The sequence below is a fragment of the Amphiura filiformis genome, chromosome 13 (genome assembly GCF_039555335.1).
Source record: "Amphiura filiformis chromosome 13, Afil_fr2py, whole genome shotgun sequence".
Taxonomy (NCBI): domain Eukaryota; kingdom Metazoa; phylum Echinodermata; class Ophiuroidea; order Amphilepidida; family Amphiuridae; genus Amphiura; species Amphiura filiformis.
In genome coordinates this window covers 6736684-6755893 of record NC_092640.1, presented here as the reverse complement: position 1 = coordinate 6755893, position 19210 = coordinate 6736684, and the positions used below count along the sequence as shown (strand labels likewise).

The following is a 19210-nucleotide window of genomic DNA, read 5'->3' as shown; positions in this document are numbered from 1 at the left end:
TTTGACTTTAAAGTATGCTGAGAAATGGGGAAAGATTCGCATTATTTGAGTGGATATTATGGCTAGTCCGAATAATCAGACCCAGAACAAAATATTAATTTCTGACATGATCCTGTTCTGGGTCTGAACTGTTTCCATATGAAATCTTGATGGCAAATTGGACAATAGAAGCACATGGTTCTACGTGACAGCTTTTTAATCCCTATTCAAATTACGTGAATCACGCTATTGTGGACCATCCTTCTGATACTTGAGTGTTTGGACAAGCGGAGCGGTTTTTGTCTACCTCTCTGTTTGTAAACAAACCAGGAGGTCGAAATCGTCCTCCTCGCCGAATACGAAAGTCAGCGTAATAGTACGGCACTAATTATGGCCTAGATTGGAGTTACATCTTCAATGGAGTTTTGGGCAGCTCATGACGTACGCAATGGACATGATATTTTCAAGTGATTTAGCGAAGACGTCGTTTTCTTCCATCGCATGTATTTCTGCAATGGACATTTCGCAATTAAAAAGCTGGCCAGCAAAATGTCGGATTTATTAATTTCTTCGAAAGTGCACTCGCGACAACGGCAGACAAGCATGATCAACAGGCGACGACATCATGGACATTGTGTGTATATTTTTAATGTGAGTTTATTATTTTGATATGCATATTTCAATGTAAACAAACAATTTGTGCTTCTTGAGTGGGGGATGAGTAAAATAAATGTTTGCCAAATTGGGATGTGTTTTGTGCAATGATTTGGGTTGTATTTGTTTTGAACATTGTTTTGAGAGTCAAAATATCTGAAATTGGGTCAAAGTTCAAGTTCAGGTCATTGTTTGGCAGGGATTGGGTCAAAACCTTGTGGAAAGTAAAATGGGTTAAAATATTATGTTTTGCAGAACAAGCAGCACAGATGTTTGGAAATTGTCATGACATTTTGTGTACAGGAAGTCAAACTGTGTGTAAATAAATATTTGAAGCTATTTCATCATGTTGATTGACATTTGGTGGCTAAAGTATGGTGCGCCAAAAGCGTCATAATTGCGATTTTGAGCATGGTTCAGATATTGTGCACTTTGCGAAAAAGTAAGCCAGGTTGAAATAATGTGTGACTTTAAATAACATGTAGTTGCATAATTTACCAAATTTGTGCAGGCTGATTGCGTAATCATATTTCAGGTTTGGCTAAATGCTTTGTGTAGAGGTATATTAGTGCATCATTTGATTCAAGATTTGTAGGCCTATAAAGTATGTGTTGATAAAAATGTGTATTCATGCTTTGTAAATAACTTGTGTACAAGTAAGAAACCATGTTGTGTACTTTGGCATAACACTGGTAAATACGATTGTGTATTTATAACTTGGTTATGGCAAGTCATTGTTGACAAAATTAGCATTGAAATTGATGATTATTGTGTGACAAAAATAGATCATTTTACATTATGTGATAAATGATGCAGCCATTGTTGAAACCTTGTACTTGTGTTGTAGACTGTCAAGTTGAGCATTGGATAAAATTACACGGGATTTGTGTACCAACTCAAAAATGTGTGTTGATGAGTAAACAGGTTGTATTTCATTAAAGACATGTAGAGAACAGAAGAAACCTGAAGTAGAGATACTAGTAACACTGACGAGTGGCTACGGCGTATTACTGCTATACCGGAAGTTTCACTGACTTCTATTTAGAGCTATGCAGACTCCTCGTGCACTTTGAAGTCTGTGGTGGCCATAATGTGTCATTGTATAAAAAGCTTGTTTTTGTATAAAAAGATTGTCTTTCAAGTGGAAATCTGCGCAGTGGTGCAGAATGTGTTGATGTGGCTCCCAGCATCAGCTCCCGAAGGTTGTGCGCAACATAGATTTCCATGAGGACATTCGCTAAACATGTGTTCAGTGTGTAGGCGTAATATGGTTTCAAAAATAATGATTGCAGTGTGCATTCATAATGTCATTTTTGTGAAATAATTGTAAAATGTAATATTAATGTTGGCAATTGCACTTTTGTGGTTTATGCATTTAGGAGTTGCAGATTAGGCGAGTTGTGAGAGAGCTTTTGTGAGAGTTTAGGGACGCGAAGGTTTGAGGCGCTCAAATTGCGAGTTAACATTTGTGTACAATGTTAGAGTCGTGTATTGTAAAGGATTGTGTGAGATTAAAATAGTTGGAGAATTGGCGAGTTCAAGGTAAAAAGGTGCTCAGGTGATACCAGTAGAAGGAAATAGTGTACAGTTGTAATGGACAAATTGGATTCAGGAGTGAGGTAAAAATCAATTGTAAGGTTTGGCATTTGAAATAGTTGTGCATGAAGTTAATAGTGCAGTACGTGACCTTTGTTTATGTATTTACTTGTGTCAGGTGCTTTGATGAATCCTAAAAAAAGGGTACCATGTATTTACTTGTGTAGGATGCTTTGATGAAACTCATAAAAAAAAAGTATTCTTTGTAATGTTAATTGTGAAACTTTATGTAAAATGATGTAATGTGTCATAGAACAAAGTATGGCAGGCCATTTGGGTCATAATACAAAGTATGGCAAGCCATTTGCGTCATAAGAGCAGATAAAACACACTGTTGCTAATTGTTTAATTAAACAGAGCTCTGTGCATTTTAAAATCAAATCATTCCTTTCAGCCAGGTATGGTAAGCCATTTGTGACATAACTGATGTTGTTCATGTAGTAGAGTAAGAGGCATTTTGTAGGGTAAGAACTTTAATAAAACTTGTTAACAAATAATAATATTCATTGTTTATTGTCTTTATAAGCCTGACCAGGATTCCTTTGACGGATACCTCGGTGTGTTCTGCCACACCAACTTACCCTGATGGAGGCAATATTTTCGTTCGCATAAATCTGCGCTTTTAGAAACCAGCCTTCGCTACTTTATATTTTCCCCTAAAAGGAGGGGTGGCGCTGCTCTAAAAATTGTGGCAAATCCGCTCGGATATCAATCAAAAATAGGGTCAGCCAGCCCACCCCCCGTTCCTTTTAAACACTACACTGGAATTTCAGTGACACAAGACAAGCGGTTTGTTATTTATGATAAAATGTACCTCATTTCCTATCATATATACTGGATCGCTTGACTTGAGTCACTGAAATTTCAGTGTAGTAATTGGATTCCTTGCCCCAATAATATACATAACTTTTGTTACCAGTGTGTTATTACTTTTTGAGAAAAATGCAAAAATAGTCACACATTTGCCACAGGGGTGTAGTACCCCCTTAACCCATGGCACCCATGGCATTTTGCTGTGGGTGCCCATCCCAACTGCCGTAATGCCCTCAAAATATGTCCTTTACCCAAGGCAGTCACTTGCCGTGCCCTCTTTAGAAATGAAGTTGCCGTCGGTGCCCCAGCCCTGCCCCTTCATTATAAAATTATCTATCTATGTTTGTGTGTGTTTTTTTCACTTTTGAGAAATCGCCTTGGTGCCCTTCTCAAATTTTCAACAGTTGCCATGATGCCTTCTTGAAATATTACAAACTGCTGTACTGCCTTGCCTTTTAAGGAGTATTTCGTGATCCTAGCATCCTCTTTTTATGACATTTTTCAGTACATATCCACGAAAAAAGCATATTCCCAAAATTTCAGTTGATTCCGATTTTGCGATTGCGAGTTATGCATGATTATGTGTATTACACTGCTCCATAGAACGAAATTCAAATTTCACGATATCTTTGCTAAACGAATTAATCTGCAAGAAATATTTTGTACATTTACATTATGTAGCCAGAGGTTTCTAGTGATATAAAAATCTCAACTTTTTTTGAGAAAAGTTGGGGGATGAGGCTGTGGATCACGAAATGCCCTTTTAAGTGAAAATCCAAGGCAATTACCAACTTGCCCTAAAAAGTTGCGGTGCCCCTTCAGATCCTTAATTTGAGGGCTGTGCATGCAAAAATAATCCACAGAATGAAGTAATTTAGAAGTAGGCCTAATTTCTATATTGATGGGAATCTCACCTCAGTCACCTGTATTGCAGTCTCATTATTCTGTCGCATCAGTGTTTTTAAATTAGTCTGTGGAAAACCTGTCCTGGGCAGAAACGGTCAAAACAATGTACAAGGTTACATCATTTTACTTGTACTTCATTGTGCCAGACGGTGGTTGTTGATGTGTGGCCTGCAGCAGATAGGCCTATGGTGCGATGTTAAAAGGGCATTTCGTGATCCACAGCCTCATCCCCCACTTTTCTCAAAAACAGTTGAGATTTTTATACCACTTGAAACCTCTGGCTACATAATGTTTATGTACCAAAAATTTCTTGCAGATTAATTCATTTAGCAATTTGGTTTAACATCTTGGTTTAAAAAAAAAAAGTAGATTTGGAAGCAACCTGTCACTTTATACCTGATAAAATTGCATTTGACACGGTAACAAATATATTGGAAATAAACTGGTGTGGACTCACATATGCCACTGTGGCTTTGGTTTTTATAGAGCATTGAGCTGGCAAAGATTGCAATGTCGTTTAAAACTCTGGCGCTTGTTGGAAGACAGGAGTAGGCTACAGCAGACAGTAGTACTATTTTATGATTTCTGCATATAATTATAGTTTTGAGAACGAGACTCGACCAAAGTGTGTACTTCATTACAGAACTGCTACGATTAAAACCAGATCTGGGATGGGTTTAAATCATTATAATTAAACCATGAAACCGAGAATGTTTTAATGGAATATGTTTTCTGTTATCAGTGGTCATAAAATGCTCTGAGATTACGTAAACATGCTATTAAATGAGTAAATCAACCAAGGACTTCGTTAGAGACTCCGTTAAGATTACGTCATTGCCAGAGCTTGTTTTATTTTTCATTACATGTAGAATGATTGACAGCGGTGGGTGGACTTATACTCTTAAATGTGATTCCCTGATAAATTAATAAATTAATAGATTAGAATTCGGACCGTCTCTTCCTCAGACCTCTATGTAGGACTCTATGGTCTCTTCTCATTACACGATCATACTCGTAGTAAGACTTGGCCGGCGACGACGCTTGTGAATTGCCTGTCTTCAACTGTGGTATATTATATGGTATAGGCAATTTGTACAGAGTGTCGCGTCTCATTCTTTTTTTCTCTGGCCAGATGTACTAGGGTTTCAATATTATATGGAAACACAAATTTATTCAGTCTCCCAAATTGATAATTTTCTGTTCCAGTTCTTCATTTTGATACAGAATTGAACGCCAAATGGTTACAAGATGGCTACCCCACTACCTGTCAACACAGTGTCAACCAACCCAAAAGTTGCCTTCCAACAGTATCTTATGCAGATCAAACGTCAGCTTTCAGATAGGGATGTCACAAGGATGTGTTTTCTATGCCGCGATCTAATCCCAAGTGGCGTCCTTGACCCAATCAAGAATGACTTCCAACTGTTTAACCAATTAAAGAAGCAGGTAACACATGATAGGCTTCTTCTTAGAGTTTAGTTCATGTTACTGTTAGGCTAACGTAAAGCTACTTCTGAGGTAGACCTGCCAGCTTACCGCCAGTCCTATCCTTTAACATACTGACATTTACTGGCCTTTAGTATCCAATAACGTCAAAATGATAAATGAAGATACTGATCAGTTACTGGAACTACCTCTGTGACTGAGGTAGCTTAGAGGTAGTGCTCGTTTGAACAAGTATTGTGTTAACAAACACAAAGCTTAACACCAAGAATTTACCACACAGAAATCTCTGTGTCAGCTCTAGGAATGCTATTTTAACATGGTATACTTAGTGTTAAGGCCAGAGTAAGGGGAGACACATTCGTCCACACCCGAATTTGAGATTTCTTGATATTTATCAACACTAAGATGTATTCTTTCACTTGAAACTGATAAAAATACAACTTCCTAATATTTACTTGTATTTTTGCTTGATTTATTTCACTCTTTTATCAACTCTAAAAATTCACATGGCTCAAGACAGCTTATTAAATTGGCGGGAAATAATGAGTCGGCAATGCGCGAATCGAAATATTACGATTACTGGCAGCGATTCGATTCAGCGTGCCGTGGCGAAACTCTCTTGGCGTGTGTCCAACGCAGTGAAGGCGCATTCGGTATGTTGTTAACACCAGCAAATGTGATGTAAACAAAACAACAATTTGCAGTGAAAAAATCACTTAGATTTTTTAATTATTTTGGATTTAGGCGCACTAAAAACAGACATTATAGATTCATTGGTGCAAAAAGATGCATATTTAGACCATGCACCAGATACAGCTTTTACAAGCGTGAAAGTCTTGCGGTTTTAAAATATAAGGACATTTTGTGCATAATTTTGACATTTGTTTACTAAAGCGTCGATTTCTCAGAGTTCATTTTACCAATATTGTATGCGATTTTTGTGACAAGATAACTCGAAAAATATGCAAGCAAAAGGTAAACCTTTTGCACTATCGTTTAGAGCACATCAAAGTCTAGGGAAGGTTTTCTCATTTTTTCAAAATATTTGTTTTGAACAAAAATATACACCATTATGTTCAATTATCTGCTTAATATAGAGACAAAATTTTTTTTTTTCATATGTTTTTTGCAATATTTGAAAAATAAGACAATTTCAAAAAAAAAAAAACCTTCCCTAAGTTCATATCTCTTCTCCATGAAAAACTAACTTTTTTTTTTTACTCCGAATGGATTTTTTTTTAAGTTGTCACAAAAAAATTGGGGTAAAAGGTGCATTTTTGTGATTTTTCAAAAACTCGAGATTTTTGAACGAATCTGACGTCACCATGGGATTCATTGACTCATTCCCTTTCCAAAAATGTATAGTTTTATATACTTTGGACATACAATTCAAAAATAATGATGCTCGAAAAGGTCCGTGTTCTCTCCCATTACTCTGCCCTTAAGCTCAGTGGTAAGGGACTGTGTAAACAAGTATCTGTGTTAAAAGATGACCCTGCACTACCTCTGTATTGCACTAACACAGAGGTAGGCACCCGTGTGATCATGGCTAATGTTGCTCTCTCATAAACAAGCAAGAAAAGAATTAAATATTTTATTTATTATGCAAATAACTTATTTATATGCCAGACAGAGCTTGTGCATCTATCAGGAGTTAACATTTTGTTATGCTAAATAGCCTTCTGTATTTTATGTGTTGACGGTTGCACTCTAAATACATCAGTGAAAATCAAACAAGAAGCAAAGCTGTTCTTCGTGTAAAAAAATGACACAGAATTTTTGGCGCATTTGTGTATACAATTTACGTAATGATATAGTGGCTCAGATACTCAAACTAGTAAGAAACTTTGCACAAAGTTTTTACCCTACCAGATCATGGGATTTTATGCTTGGAGACCTGGGCCCCCTCAATAATTTGGGGAATACCTTCACTGGCCCCCAATAATACCAAGTAATTGGGCTGGGGGCATGTCAAAAATATTCCTACTACATGTATTAAAACGCCAGTGCATATGGCACTCTGATAAGCCTGTGCCAGACATTTAAAAAGGTATTGCTTGCTATTTCATAAAGAAGCATAATAAATTATCGTCAATGAGTTATAAATTCACAAAACAGTTTTGTACAAAAAAATCTCTCAGTGTTGTGTTAACTTGCTTTCTCACCAGGTTCTAATAAGTCCAAATGATGTCTCATTCCTAGTGGAGCTTTGTCAAGCAATACAGAGGTTTGATGTGGTGCAGGTAGCCCAGACATGGCATGGAGGCTGCAATGCTGCTGAGATGCAACAATCAAGGATAAGTAGATTCAGGTAACTATCAAATCAAATTTAAATTGCGAAATTTATTAAATCTTCCTAGTTATTATGTGTAGTACCATTGAACTCACAGTACATATAATTTGCTGTTTAAATAATGTTTATTGTTGTTTGGATATCTTTATGTTTATGTTTAGACATGTCCCTGGTCCAAAACTAAAGTGTCATTTGATCATTTTGATGCAATGAGATGATGCGTCATGTTGCAAAGGATTCTGGAAAGGATAAGATATCTAATACATTCTTATTGCTATTCTTACCTGTTCAGGTATCTCCTCTTTGACATTGCTATCAATTGTAACTCAGACACTCTTGAAGACATCAAACACCTGGCTTCAGGCTACATGACCATCAACTTGGAGAATGTCACAGATCCAATGCAGCTTCTTATTGCAATGGAGAAACATGACGTCATCTCTCAAGACAATGTGTCCAAACTACATGACATTTTATGCAATAATCAACAGTTGATTAATAAAGTCAAGGCATATGAAGGTGAGTGTCTGGTACTTCTCTAATCTCATACAGTAGCAAATCTCATGACAGTACATTTAATATGGAAGTGGAAGTTACCAGTCTGGTAAAAGTTAACTATAGACCAGGGGTTCTCAATTATATATGCTTGCAGGCCACGGAGGACCAATATTATTTCAAACATTTGTGTTTGAGGGCCACATACACCTTGGCTGTTCAAGAGCCAACAACAATTGGTTGGTTGTCAGGATCTAGCCCACAGACTACATAATGAGAACCCCTGTCCCAAAACATCCCTGATCAATCCTTGTGCCTGTCCATAAGAGGGATTGAGGATTTGTCCTCCCATCTGGATGGATAGAGATAAACGTTTGATAGTTTTTGGAACTCAATTTTTAAAACTTATCCACAAAAAAAGTTTATTCCCAAAATTTTGGTTGATTCTAATTTTGCATTTACGAGTTATGCATGATTATGTATGACATTATTCCGTTGGTTACTGTGCTGTATTAAATATCGTTTTAGAAATCTTTTGCATACAAACATATTGTGTTTCCGGTGGTATAAAAATCTTTAATTTTTTGAGACATAAAACTAGGGGGTGAGGCTATGGATCACGTTTCATCAGTATTTGGAGATTGATTTAACACATACTGATTGAGCTGAAAAAAAACACCTTTCATACTTATGTCCCTATTCATCACTACCTGCCGATCTAACATTGCCTCTGATTGGTCAATTACATGATATCTTCACTTTAATCACAAATCAGAATGGAGGTTTGCAAATAATTCACCCCATTTTTTGTGGTGAAATTATTCTAACAATGTTGCTGATTGCGCCAATTGATAATGAAAACTTCTTTTTGGCCAATCGGCAGGTAGTTCTCATGGGGTTAACACATGATATTAATACTGTTTGTCTTTTTTTTATTCAAACTTTGTAGGTTGTAGCCAAACATATTCAACCGATTCAGTTCCACCGTCCTCCATGAGTGCTCCTGCCAATCAGCAATATCTCCATGGCAACAATAATAATCCTCATCTACCAAGAAATGATGCTGGCAATGTGACTCCAAACCAATATTGCCAGAATGCAGTTGGAAATCCCTCAGGATATGCAGAGCCGTCACACTGTCCAGTACAGAGATTGGAGAATGAACTTGAAAGACTGGATATAGGTCATAACACAGGTATGGGGTTGTCATTTTGAAATTGAAAGGGATATATTGGGTGTAGATTCAAATCAGGAAATTTTATCAAAGTGCTGGTGTACACATATGCGTGTTTAAAGATGCCTTTTAATGGTTCAATACATGGTCTTACCAACACACATTGACAGCCGCTAATTGCTTCAGTCAAGTGCAGTATCACAGTTATTTTACATTTTGTAATCTGTTTGAATTTACAAGGTTTTGAATCACAACAATTCTCATAAAATCATATGAATTTTGAAAGTTTCAAATTCTTTTGATGCAAGTAATATATAATATAATAAATAAGCATTTATAATGCGCCATTTATCTAGAAAGTTAAATCTAATCCAAGGCGCAAAAACATGGATACAAGCAAGAATACAATACTGTATTTCTAAGCCTATTTAGAGCAATTTGATCCATAAATATGTGCCATAAATTGCTCCCCACAGCCCCTTTCCTGCCAAATATTGCCTCCCCCCATTTTGGTTTGCAAAAAAAAAATTCTTGCTGCCCCCAATTTACTCTGCCCAGGGTTCGTAATTTATTGCACAGCCCCTAAATGTGGTGGAATTGCTAGAATAATGATAAAGCATGTATTAACTTTCAGCGCCAAGGCAAGTGTGTAAAGTGAATGCAATTGGACCAGGAACAGCAGTACTGCCATCTCTAACCTCATCACCAACAGCAGCTGAAACAGACTCAGGAACCCCTACAGCCATAGTACCATCGTCAGCAGATGCTGTGATGTCACACCCCGAACAATGTACAAGTCCATCAAGTAGCAACCAGAACCCAGTACCAACTCTTCCCCTGTCCCCATCTGAATCACCTTCATCAGCATCACCTTCAGCATCACCTTCAGCAACAGCTACAGCAACTGAACCATTAGCAGCAGTGACAGCAACAGCACATAATCAGCAAGATAGTGAGACTCCAATAACCAGCCAAGATGACAGGGCAGCCATCAGAGCTAAGCGTGCTTCATTTCTGGATAAGTTAGAAGCAGGTATGAACAACGAATAGTGTATTTGTTATTATTATATAATATGAAACTTTTAGCTATACCACAAATACTGCAGAGTAATTCCGTGCAAGATTTTCAACTTGTTATGAATTACGCAGCATACACCAGCGTTATTATTTGAGTTATGCTGTTTGTTGACATGTTGTTACACATGTATGTATGTATACCGTCGGCAAACATGATGAAACTTATTACACCAAACGACTGTTTCCAAATGCACCAACATGTCTATTTCGGTACTTTGGCACTCAAAAAACATTGAAAGAAGGTCATATTTAATATATAATAATAATAATATTGGAGGGCTTATTTTCATATGATATGAGAACTGCGCAAATATTTGTCACAAAAATACTGAACTCACCTTTGGCTCGGTCCATATTTTCATGACTCATATGGTATATTCTTGTCACCGTATCATATGAAAATAAGCCATCCAATATTATATAATCTGTATTTCCATATATAGTTAGAACTCTCAATAACTTTTCTATTCTTAAACATGTTTATACAAATATTTATTGTAGTACTATCAGCCTGAAAGTGGCTAATACCTCTGAATTGAATTTTAAGGAAAATTGAACTGTTTAATTTTATTTTCTAGAACAAATTAATGCACAGTAATACTCATTTGTAATAATGGCAGATTTCTATGATCAAAATATTACAGGTGATACAGCTGCTATTTGCCAAGACTCACAACCTGATGAAAATGGATCATCAGACCAGGACACAATGTTAGGTGAGTTCTATGATGCTGTGGATGGATACTTTTTAGTTTGCCGGATCCGGCAGGCAATAGTAAAAAATTACTTGCCCATAAATGAACGCTATTCCTGGCAACATTTGCCAACAAAGACATGATAATGATCATGATCACATGCAAAGTTAGACTTGAGCACATCTTCAGGCCAGGACACAATGTTAGGTGAGTTCTATGATGCTGTGGATGGATACTCGGGCTCCGACATTTTTTAGTTTGCCTAATCCGCAGGCAATAGTAGAAAATTAATTGCCCATAAATGACCGCTATTCCCGGCAACATTTGTCAACAAAGACATGATCATGATCACGATCACATGCAAAGTTAGACTTGACCACGTCTTTTTGACATTCTAATAGGACAGTAAAATTAACCAATGGGGGAAGGGTGACATAAGCAATATCTTTTCAATAAAGTGCTCAATCCCAAAAGGGATATATCAAGTTTTCTGTGACTTTAAGCCCCAAGCCTTAAAGCTAATGCAAAGTATGCCGAAATTGGCAGTTCCATTTACCAGCGTTCCAATATTTTTCTTTAAATTTGTTGTCCGTTTCACATAACGGAGTATCTCACAAAATACCTATTTCAAGAAAATAGCATTTTTTATTTTGCCAAAATGTATTATTTCGGTACTCTTAAAATATACCATCTATACACTTGACAGAAAATCATTCCAATCTAAAGAAGATATTCATAAAGTTAGTATATGATATGTTAGTCAAAAAATCCTTCACTATATTCGAGTATTCAACAAAATAAACTTATTAAGTCATTTTGTGGAACAGCAATAATTGCATATTATGATGAAATAATAATACAAGTACTGTGTCTGTATGTTTAGAAAAAGTTGATGTATGTCCTGTTACTATATGTACTGATAATTATAATTGTTCTCAAGTACCTATTAATAATGTTCATGTAAATGATATACCAAATAATGTTCATGAAAACTGCTCTATTGTAAGCAATGATGTTAATTATGCTTCTGATTGTGAGTGCAAATCTGATTGTTCTTTTTCTGATTACAATGTTTGTAACCATAAAAATCCCGGTATTACCAATCATCATTTCCTAAGAAATTTGTTAAGAAGGGTAAGTCGGTTCCTTGGATGACAAAGGACATTAGGAAGTTATGTACAAGAAAGAAACTTATGTACAGGAGGTTTAAGAAATCTGGTAGTCATGTTGCTGAGCAACAATTTAAAGAGTGTAGTAAGAATTTGAAAAAAGCTATTCGGACTAGTCATTGTAATTATTCTCTTGGTATTTCCAAACTAGCTAAGAGTAATCCTAAGAAATTTTGGAACTATGTAAGATCTAGTTCTAAGGACTCTTCCCAGCTTTCATTTACTACTGATAGTGGTGATTTGACTGACCCGATGATATTGCTTGCGCTTTTAATAAGCATTTCTCAAGTAACTTTGGAACATCCTCTACCATTGATGTGAATTGTCTTCCTGACTCTCCCCCCTCTCATGGTGGAGCTTGTCTCTCCTTTGACATGTTTTCTGTTGATGAAGTTATTGATATTCTTAAGGGTCTTGATACCAACAAGTCTCCCGGTCCTGATAATATTCTTCCTGTTTTCTTAAAATCATGTGCAAGTGAATTAGCTCCTGTTTTGTGTACCTTTTTTAATGAATGTATTTCAAAGGGTGAAATTCCGTCTGCTTGGAAGTGTGCAAATGTTGTGCCTATTTACAAAGGTTCTGGTAAGCCTAAGAATGCTATTTCGAGTTACAGGCCAGTTTCCTTAACAGCAATCCTCTGTAAGGTCATGGAAAGACTGGTTTGCAAACGTCTTCTTGGTTATCTTGATGAGCATGACATTCTTTCAGATAATCAATTTGGTTTTCGACATGGTAGGAATTGTGAGCAGATGTTGGCTAAATTTTATCATTTTCTCAGTGGTAACCTTGATAACAAGAAATATTGTAATTTGGTGGATGGGATTTTTCTTGACTTTAGTGCTGCTTTTGATAGAGTAGATCATACAATTTTGTTACAAAAGCTTCATTACTATGGTATCAGGAATAATGTGCTTAACTGGATTCAAAGCTTTCTTTCTGGGAGAAAACAGAGAGTTATCTTTGGCGGAGCTAAATCTGATTGGGCTTCAGTCACATCGGGTGTTCCTCAAGGTTCTGTTTTGGGGCCCATCTTGTTTCTGTTATTTGTAAATGACATTAATGACAACCTGTCCTCTGCCTTATTTCAATTTGCTGATGACCATACACTTGTGCGCTCTATTAGAACTTTTGAGGATCAAGTTGCACTGCAGAAAGATCTTGACACCCTTCACAAGTGGACCATTGAGAATAAACTCCCCCTGAATGCTTCTAAGTGTGCTGCTGTTCATTTTTCGAGGTCTAGGGCTTGCAGTCTTTTTACCTACAAGTTAGGTGGTATTCCAATTAAGGTTGTTGATGAGTATAAACTGCTTGGTGTTGTTTTCAATTCTTCCCTATCGTTCTCTTCACATGTTGATAAAATCTGTAAAAAGGTTTCTCGCCTAACTGGTTTTGTCATCAGAACTTCTCGCCATATGCACTTCGGTGCTCTTCTACATCTATTTAAGGCATTGATACTCCCTCATCTTACCTACTGTGCTGTTATTTGGAATCCTTGTCAGACTGGCCTGCTTGATAGGTTAGATAAGAGTCAGAGAAAGATTTCTAAAGTTTTGATGTATAGGAAGAGGTGTCCTCCTGATCTTTCATATGAGTCTAGATTAGATGAATTTGGATTACTTAAAACATGCAACTTATTTGATTTGTTGAGGTTGATCTTCTGCTTTAAATTGATTAATGGAATTGGTCCTTCTTCTTTTTGCCAATTTTTCAAGCCTTCTAAGGTTAAGGAGTTAAGGTATCTCCACTGTAGTTCTCATACCAATGCCTTTTTCAACTCTGTTTTTGTTTCCTTTCCACGTTTGTGGAATGAACTTCCCACTGTTGTACGCTCTGCGCCCTCCCTTACCTTGTTTAAGGCCATGTGTAAAGAGCATTTTATGATGTAATTATGTTTTTCATAGGCTTGTTTACTGTTAAGTTATGTCATAGAGTGTTTCACTCATTTTTTCATGCAAATGTTTTTGCTTTAATTTATGCGTATCTTGTATCTATATTATTATTTTTATTATTATTATTATTATTATTATTATATGTACTTTAATATAAGCAGGAAAGAAGAACACATTGTGCTTGGACTGTTTAGTCTATTTCTTCTTTCCTGATTGTCATTTAAATTGCTTTTTATGTTTTTTCATGTTTGTAATTTATGGCAATTGAAATAAATATTATTATTATTATTATAAAATAACACCATGGTTTTTCAATGCAAGACAATAGAATATTCTCATTCTTAAACAGATTACTGATGTCTATATCTTGCTTGCATGTAATTTATGTCCACTCTTTATGGCTATTTTTATGAAGTTCAACCAGTCACTCCTGTGCGCAAAATTGGCAAATCCATCAAATCCTTCACACACAGACGCAAATTATTGCACTGCACCGACATGCGAGATCACTGCAAATGCAAACAACACACACAGCCCTGCAGCTCAATACCCCCCCTGGGGTGCTCTATTGTAACATATAACATAATAACCAATAAAATTACAGGAAGAACAACAACTCTTTAAGAATTTATCATATTTAAGTAATCAATGGTAAATTATGTATGAAATGGCAGGCTAAAGTGTGGAGATCCTGACTTAAATCAAAAAGGGTGCCTTTGTAAAAAAAAAGAGCACAAAATCAAAAGGGTGGGGTTACTGATCATACCCCACTGCACAATATGACATCTTTAAAAGTAAATTATTACAAATATGCTTCTCTTGTTAAAATCTTTATTCATTTTACTTTGCAGACCGAGATGCCCCCAATACCGACCCAGATCAATTTGATGTTGGACCTTATGGCTCAATGCGTGGAGATCGAGAAATGCCTCGTTACTCCATGTCACGTAGAGGTCATTGCTTGGTCATCAATAATGTGGACTTTTCCCCATCCAGACAACCTGCAGGAAAGTCTGAAGAAAAGATAAGCAAAGATTTGAAAGACAGGAACGGGTCTGATGTTGATGCTGGTGAGTGTTTATCAAAGAATTCAGTGATTTGCTCACACGGAGAATCTTAAAAGTCATACAAATTCAGATTCCTAGCACCTTTGTTTCATAGATGTGATAGCTAGTGTTAAAGACAAATAAGTCATTCACATGAATCTGCAATTTCTCAACTTGAGTAGAGAAATTAGCTACAATTTTGTCAATACTGCTGTTTTCCTTGTTTGTTTGTCCAATTTTCATTTCAAAAATACCAATTATATTGACTTATCCTTCACTTAAAGTATAATCAATTTAAATTTATTAACTCTTTCGCTGGGATCACTGAATGGGCCTTAAAATAAAACAGGTTTTAATATGACTGGTGAAGGATAAAGTGTGATTCTGGATTGTGTTTACAATCACTGGGCAAAGTAAATTTTCCAGTGTATTTATTTATATTCTGTATGGAGTATGCAGTTTACCTAATTGTAACTTGCATGCTTGTCATTAGTAATAGTAATAGAGGACATGGGTCGACCTGCCTATCCAGTCCATACTGTCTTGTGTACTGCTAATTAAGCATACAGTTTGCCAAATGGAGTCTCTGGCAATCATAACATCATGCCTCGTATGTTAGAAAAATAATTATAAAGCATGAATCACATGGTTTTATTTAAAACAAACTCATATTGACCATAAAAATGAATAAAAACAGTCGGCTCTCAACACGCGATATTCAAAACTCCTGCGCCGAAACTGTCTAAGTGCAATGACGTATTAATGGTCATTTGTGCTCAATTGTCATCAGCCTTCATTGTATTACTGGGACGTCATTGCACTCAACAATGTTGACGCTCTGGAAATTTGAATATCGCGTGTTGAGAGACGGATGTTTTTATTCATTTTTATGGTCACTTTGAGTTTGTTTTAAATAAAACCATGTAATTCTTGTGCTTGATAATTATATTTCTTACATACAAGGCATAATGTTGCGATTGCCGGAGACTTCCTTTAAGTGCACTCAGAAGAAATAGCCTGGTTACTGTTGGTATGTTGGTGTAAATGGTACAGCCATAATGCTGAATGGAGATCAGATGTAGCCCACCTCTTTATAATGTCATCAGATGGCTCAAACCTTATGTTATAAATGATTTTCTTTTGTTCAAACAGCACAACTAGATTCACTATTCACAAGCTTGGGATATCTTGTAACTGTTAAGAACAACTTGTCGGCTGGAGATATGTATGAACTTCTAGAATCATTTCGCAGCAAGCGTGACCACAAAAATTACGACTGCTTTATATGTTGTATACTTACCCATGGTGCTCTAGGAGTGGTGTATGGATGCGATGGTATAAGTATTGAAATAAAGGACCTTACTGGACTATTTGTTGGGGTTAAATGTCCGTCCTTAAAAGGGAAACCCAAAGTCTTCTTTTTGCAAGCTTGCCAAGGACGGGACCTACAAGAAGGTGTGGAATATGATGACCCAAATACAGGAGTAGCTATGATTCCAAACGAAACAGACTTTCTTGTGGGGTACTCCACGGTGCTGGGTTATGCCTCTCTAAGGTCTAAAACCAAAGGTACATGGTATATCAGCACATTGGTACAGGCACTTGATTTATACCATGCAAATATAGATATACAGAATTTGCTGGCACTAGTTAATGAGCATTTGGGGAAGTGCTCTACCAAAAAGAAGTCAAAACAAGCTTCCATGCACCAAAGTCAGTTGACAAAGGCCTTGTTCTTGTGAATGACATATTGTATTTTAAGAAAAATATTGGAGATGTGCACAAACCTGCAACCAAAATTGCTAATGGGTTTAAAAAATATGTCCAGATGAAATTGGCACTTATTGAGTCACAAAGCGTTAATGTATTCACTAGTCAGGGATGAATGTTTTCAGGGAATCTCAGTGTTGTATTACAAGAATCATGCAATATGTGATTGACAGTTTATGGATCACACACCCACCATGTTTCTCATAATACAACATTGAAATGTACCCAATTTTACACACAAAATCTATGGGAATGAGCTTTAAGCCATAATATAGTACTAGTATTATGATCTTTTAAAATTATGTTGGTCAGTTTTTTTCAAACCTGATTTTTTGGGGCATATTTGTAATGTTTACACATGTCCCAACTTACACCTAATTGGATTCAGCCAAATTCATTGTGTTGACAACAGAGCAAGTTTGTATTAAAGTCATGATTATGACTTTAAATCCCCCATAAAACACCACAGTTAATCGGATAAGATAGTTAGAGAATAAATGATGGGATTTTGTCTTTTGCCTATACAATATCGTGTCATAATGGATGGGCTGGCCAATATGTTGAGTAGTGGATGCCGGCGCAGCAAAAAAAAAAAAAAATATTGGCCAGCCCATCCATTATGACACGATATTGATAGGCAAAAGACAAAATCCTATCATTTATTCTCATTCTTATTCAGTTTTAATGTAATTTTGCGAGAAAACTGCCTTTTTTCAGACAAAAATAAACTTACTTTTGTGAGGACACCCCCATTGTTTTAAATGAACGAAACCATCACGAACATCTAAGCCGCCGAATCGCGTTCTTAGTTCTCGACGTGTATTTACGTAACGCATTATCGCGTGATCATTGAGGAGCAACAAGCGTGCCGCCGTTGCGTGGCGGCGCTACGCCTGACTATTATCACTATCAACTATTGTGAGATATTATACACCAGAAAACCAATCAAATTACGTGAATTCTTTACAAGACGCACCCATTGAATAAGAATAATAAGTGAGTTTACTTTCATTTTACCTGATTAGTTTGGCTTAAAATGACCAGAAAACTTCTCTGACAGTTGTTACTAATAATATGTATAATTTGGCAAAGAATAACCAAATTAAGATTTGACGGAAATCCTATACACGAATCCGACTTGACATGTTCCAACATCTCACTGGCAGCCATAGCTGGGGGCCATCTGTCCATTTTACGTGACGCCAGTATCACAGGCGTGCAGCGTTTATCGCTCCCGTGACACAGCGCAAATGCTACAGTACATGTATGTGTAAACATTACAAATATGCTAAAAAATCAGGTTTGAAAAAATGAACCAATTTCATATTATAAGATCGTATATAATGGCTTTAATGGGCGATGATTTTCGACCGAAATGCTCAGGAAGAGAATAGACACAGTCAGACACTGATGAATCACATACAGTCAAAGTCTTAGCATCACCCGACAATGAGGGCAGATTGTTTCATGAAATGTGACAGACAAAACTTCTATGCACATATTTTTACGGTCTTTTGCGTAAACATGAAGACACACAATGCTGGTGTGATTGTTAGGCACGAACAACAATCGAACAAAGAATTCACAGCATAGAAAGCATGGGGACTTTCACTGTATGTGATTTGTGTGATTATAGCTCAAGATGTTTATTGGATAAAATGGAAGCATACAGGGTGTCCCAACCCAACTTTGACCCAGATTACATTCAGGTTTATTTACATCGTCAGAAGTTTTACATATTTCTAAACGGTATTGTCTTTGAAAATATTTGCAGAAGAAATCATGAAATTTGCATCTTGTGCCATAACAATTTTGGCAAAATTTTCAAAAGGTTCTGAATATGTAAAAATTCTGACTATTGATTACTACATAAAATGGGTCAAAGTTGGGTTGAATTTTATTGGGACACCCTGTATTACTTGACAATTTACATCGTCAGAAGTTTTACATATTTCTAAACGGTATTGTCTTTGAAAATATTTGCAGAAGAAATCATGAAATTTGCATCTTGTGCCATAACAATTTTGGCAAAATTTTCAAAAGGTTCTGAATATGTAAAAATTCTGACTATTGATTACTACATAAAATGGGTCAAAGTTGGGTTGAATTTTATTGGGACACCCTGTATTACTTGACAATAAAATGTGTCTTTTCTTGAACTTCTGCACTATTTTCCATAATATTGTGGATTAATTCACAAAC

The 19210-nt window shown here is 36.3% G+C and overlaps 1 protein-coding gene across 1 annotated transcript; it reads left to right on the top strand.

Moving 5' to 3' along the window:
- Window positions 1–5936: 5936 nt before the first annotated feature.
- On the top strand, window positions 5937–17406 carry LOC140167377 (uncharacterized). Its single transcript, XM_072190683.1, has 8 exons — window positions 5937–6047; window positions 7563–7705; window positions 7980–8206; window positions 9132–9377; window positions 9991–10389; window positions 11078–11149; window positions 15044–15262; window positions 16391–17406. The coding sequence occupies exons 1-8, from the start codon at window positions 5937–5939 to the stop codon at window positions 16978–16980; spliced, it is 2007 nt and encodes a 668-aa protein (XP_072046784.1). The 3' UTR covers window positions 16981–17406.
- The last annotated feature ends 1804 nt before the right edge of the window (window positions 17407–19210 follow it).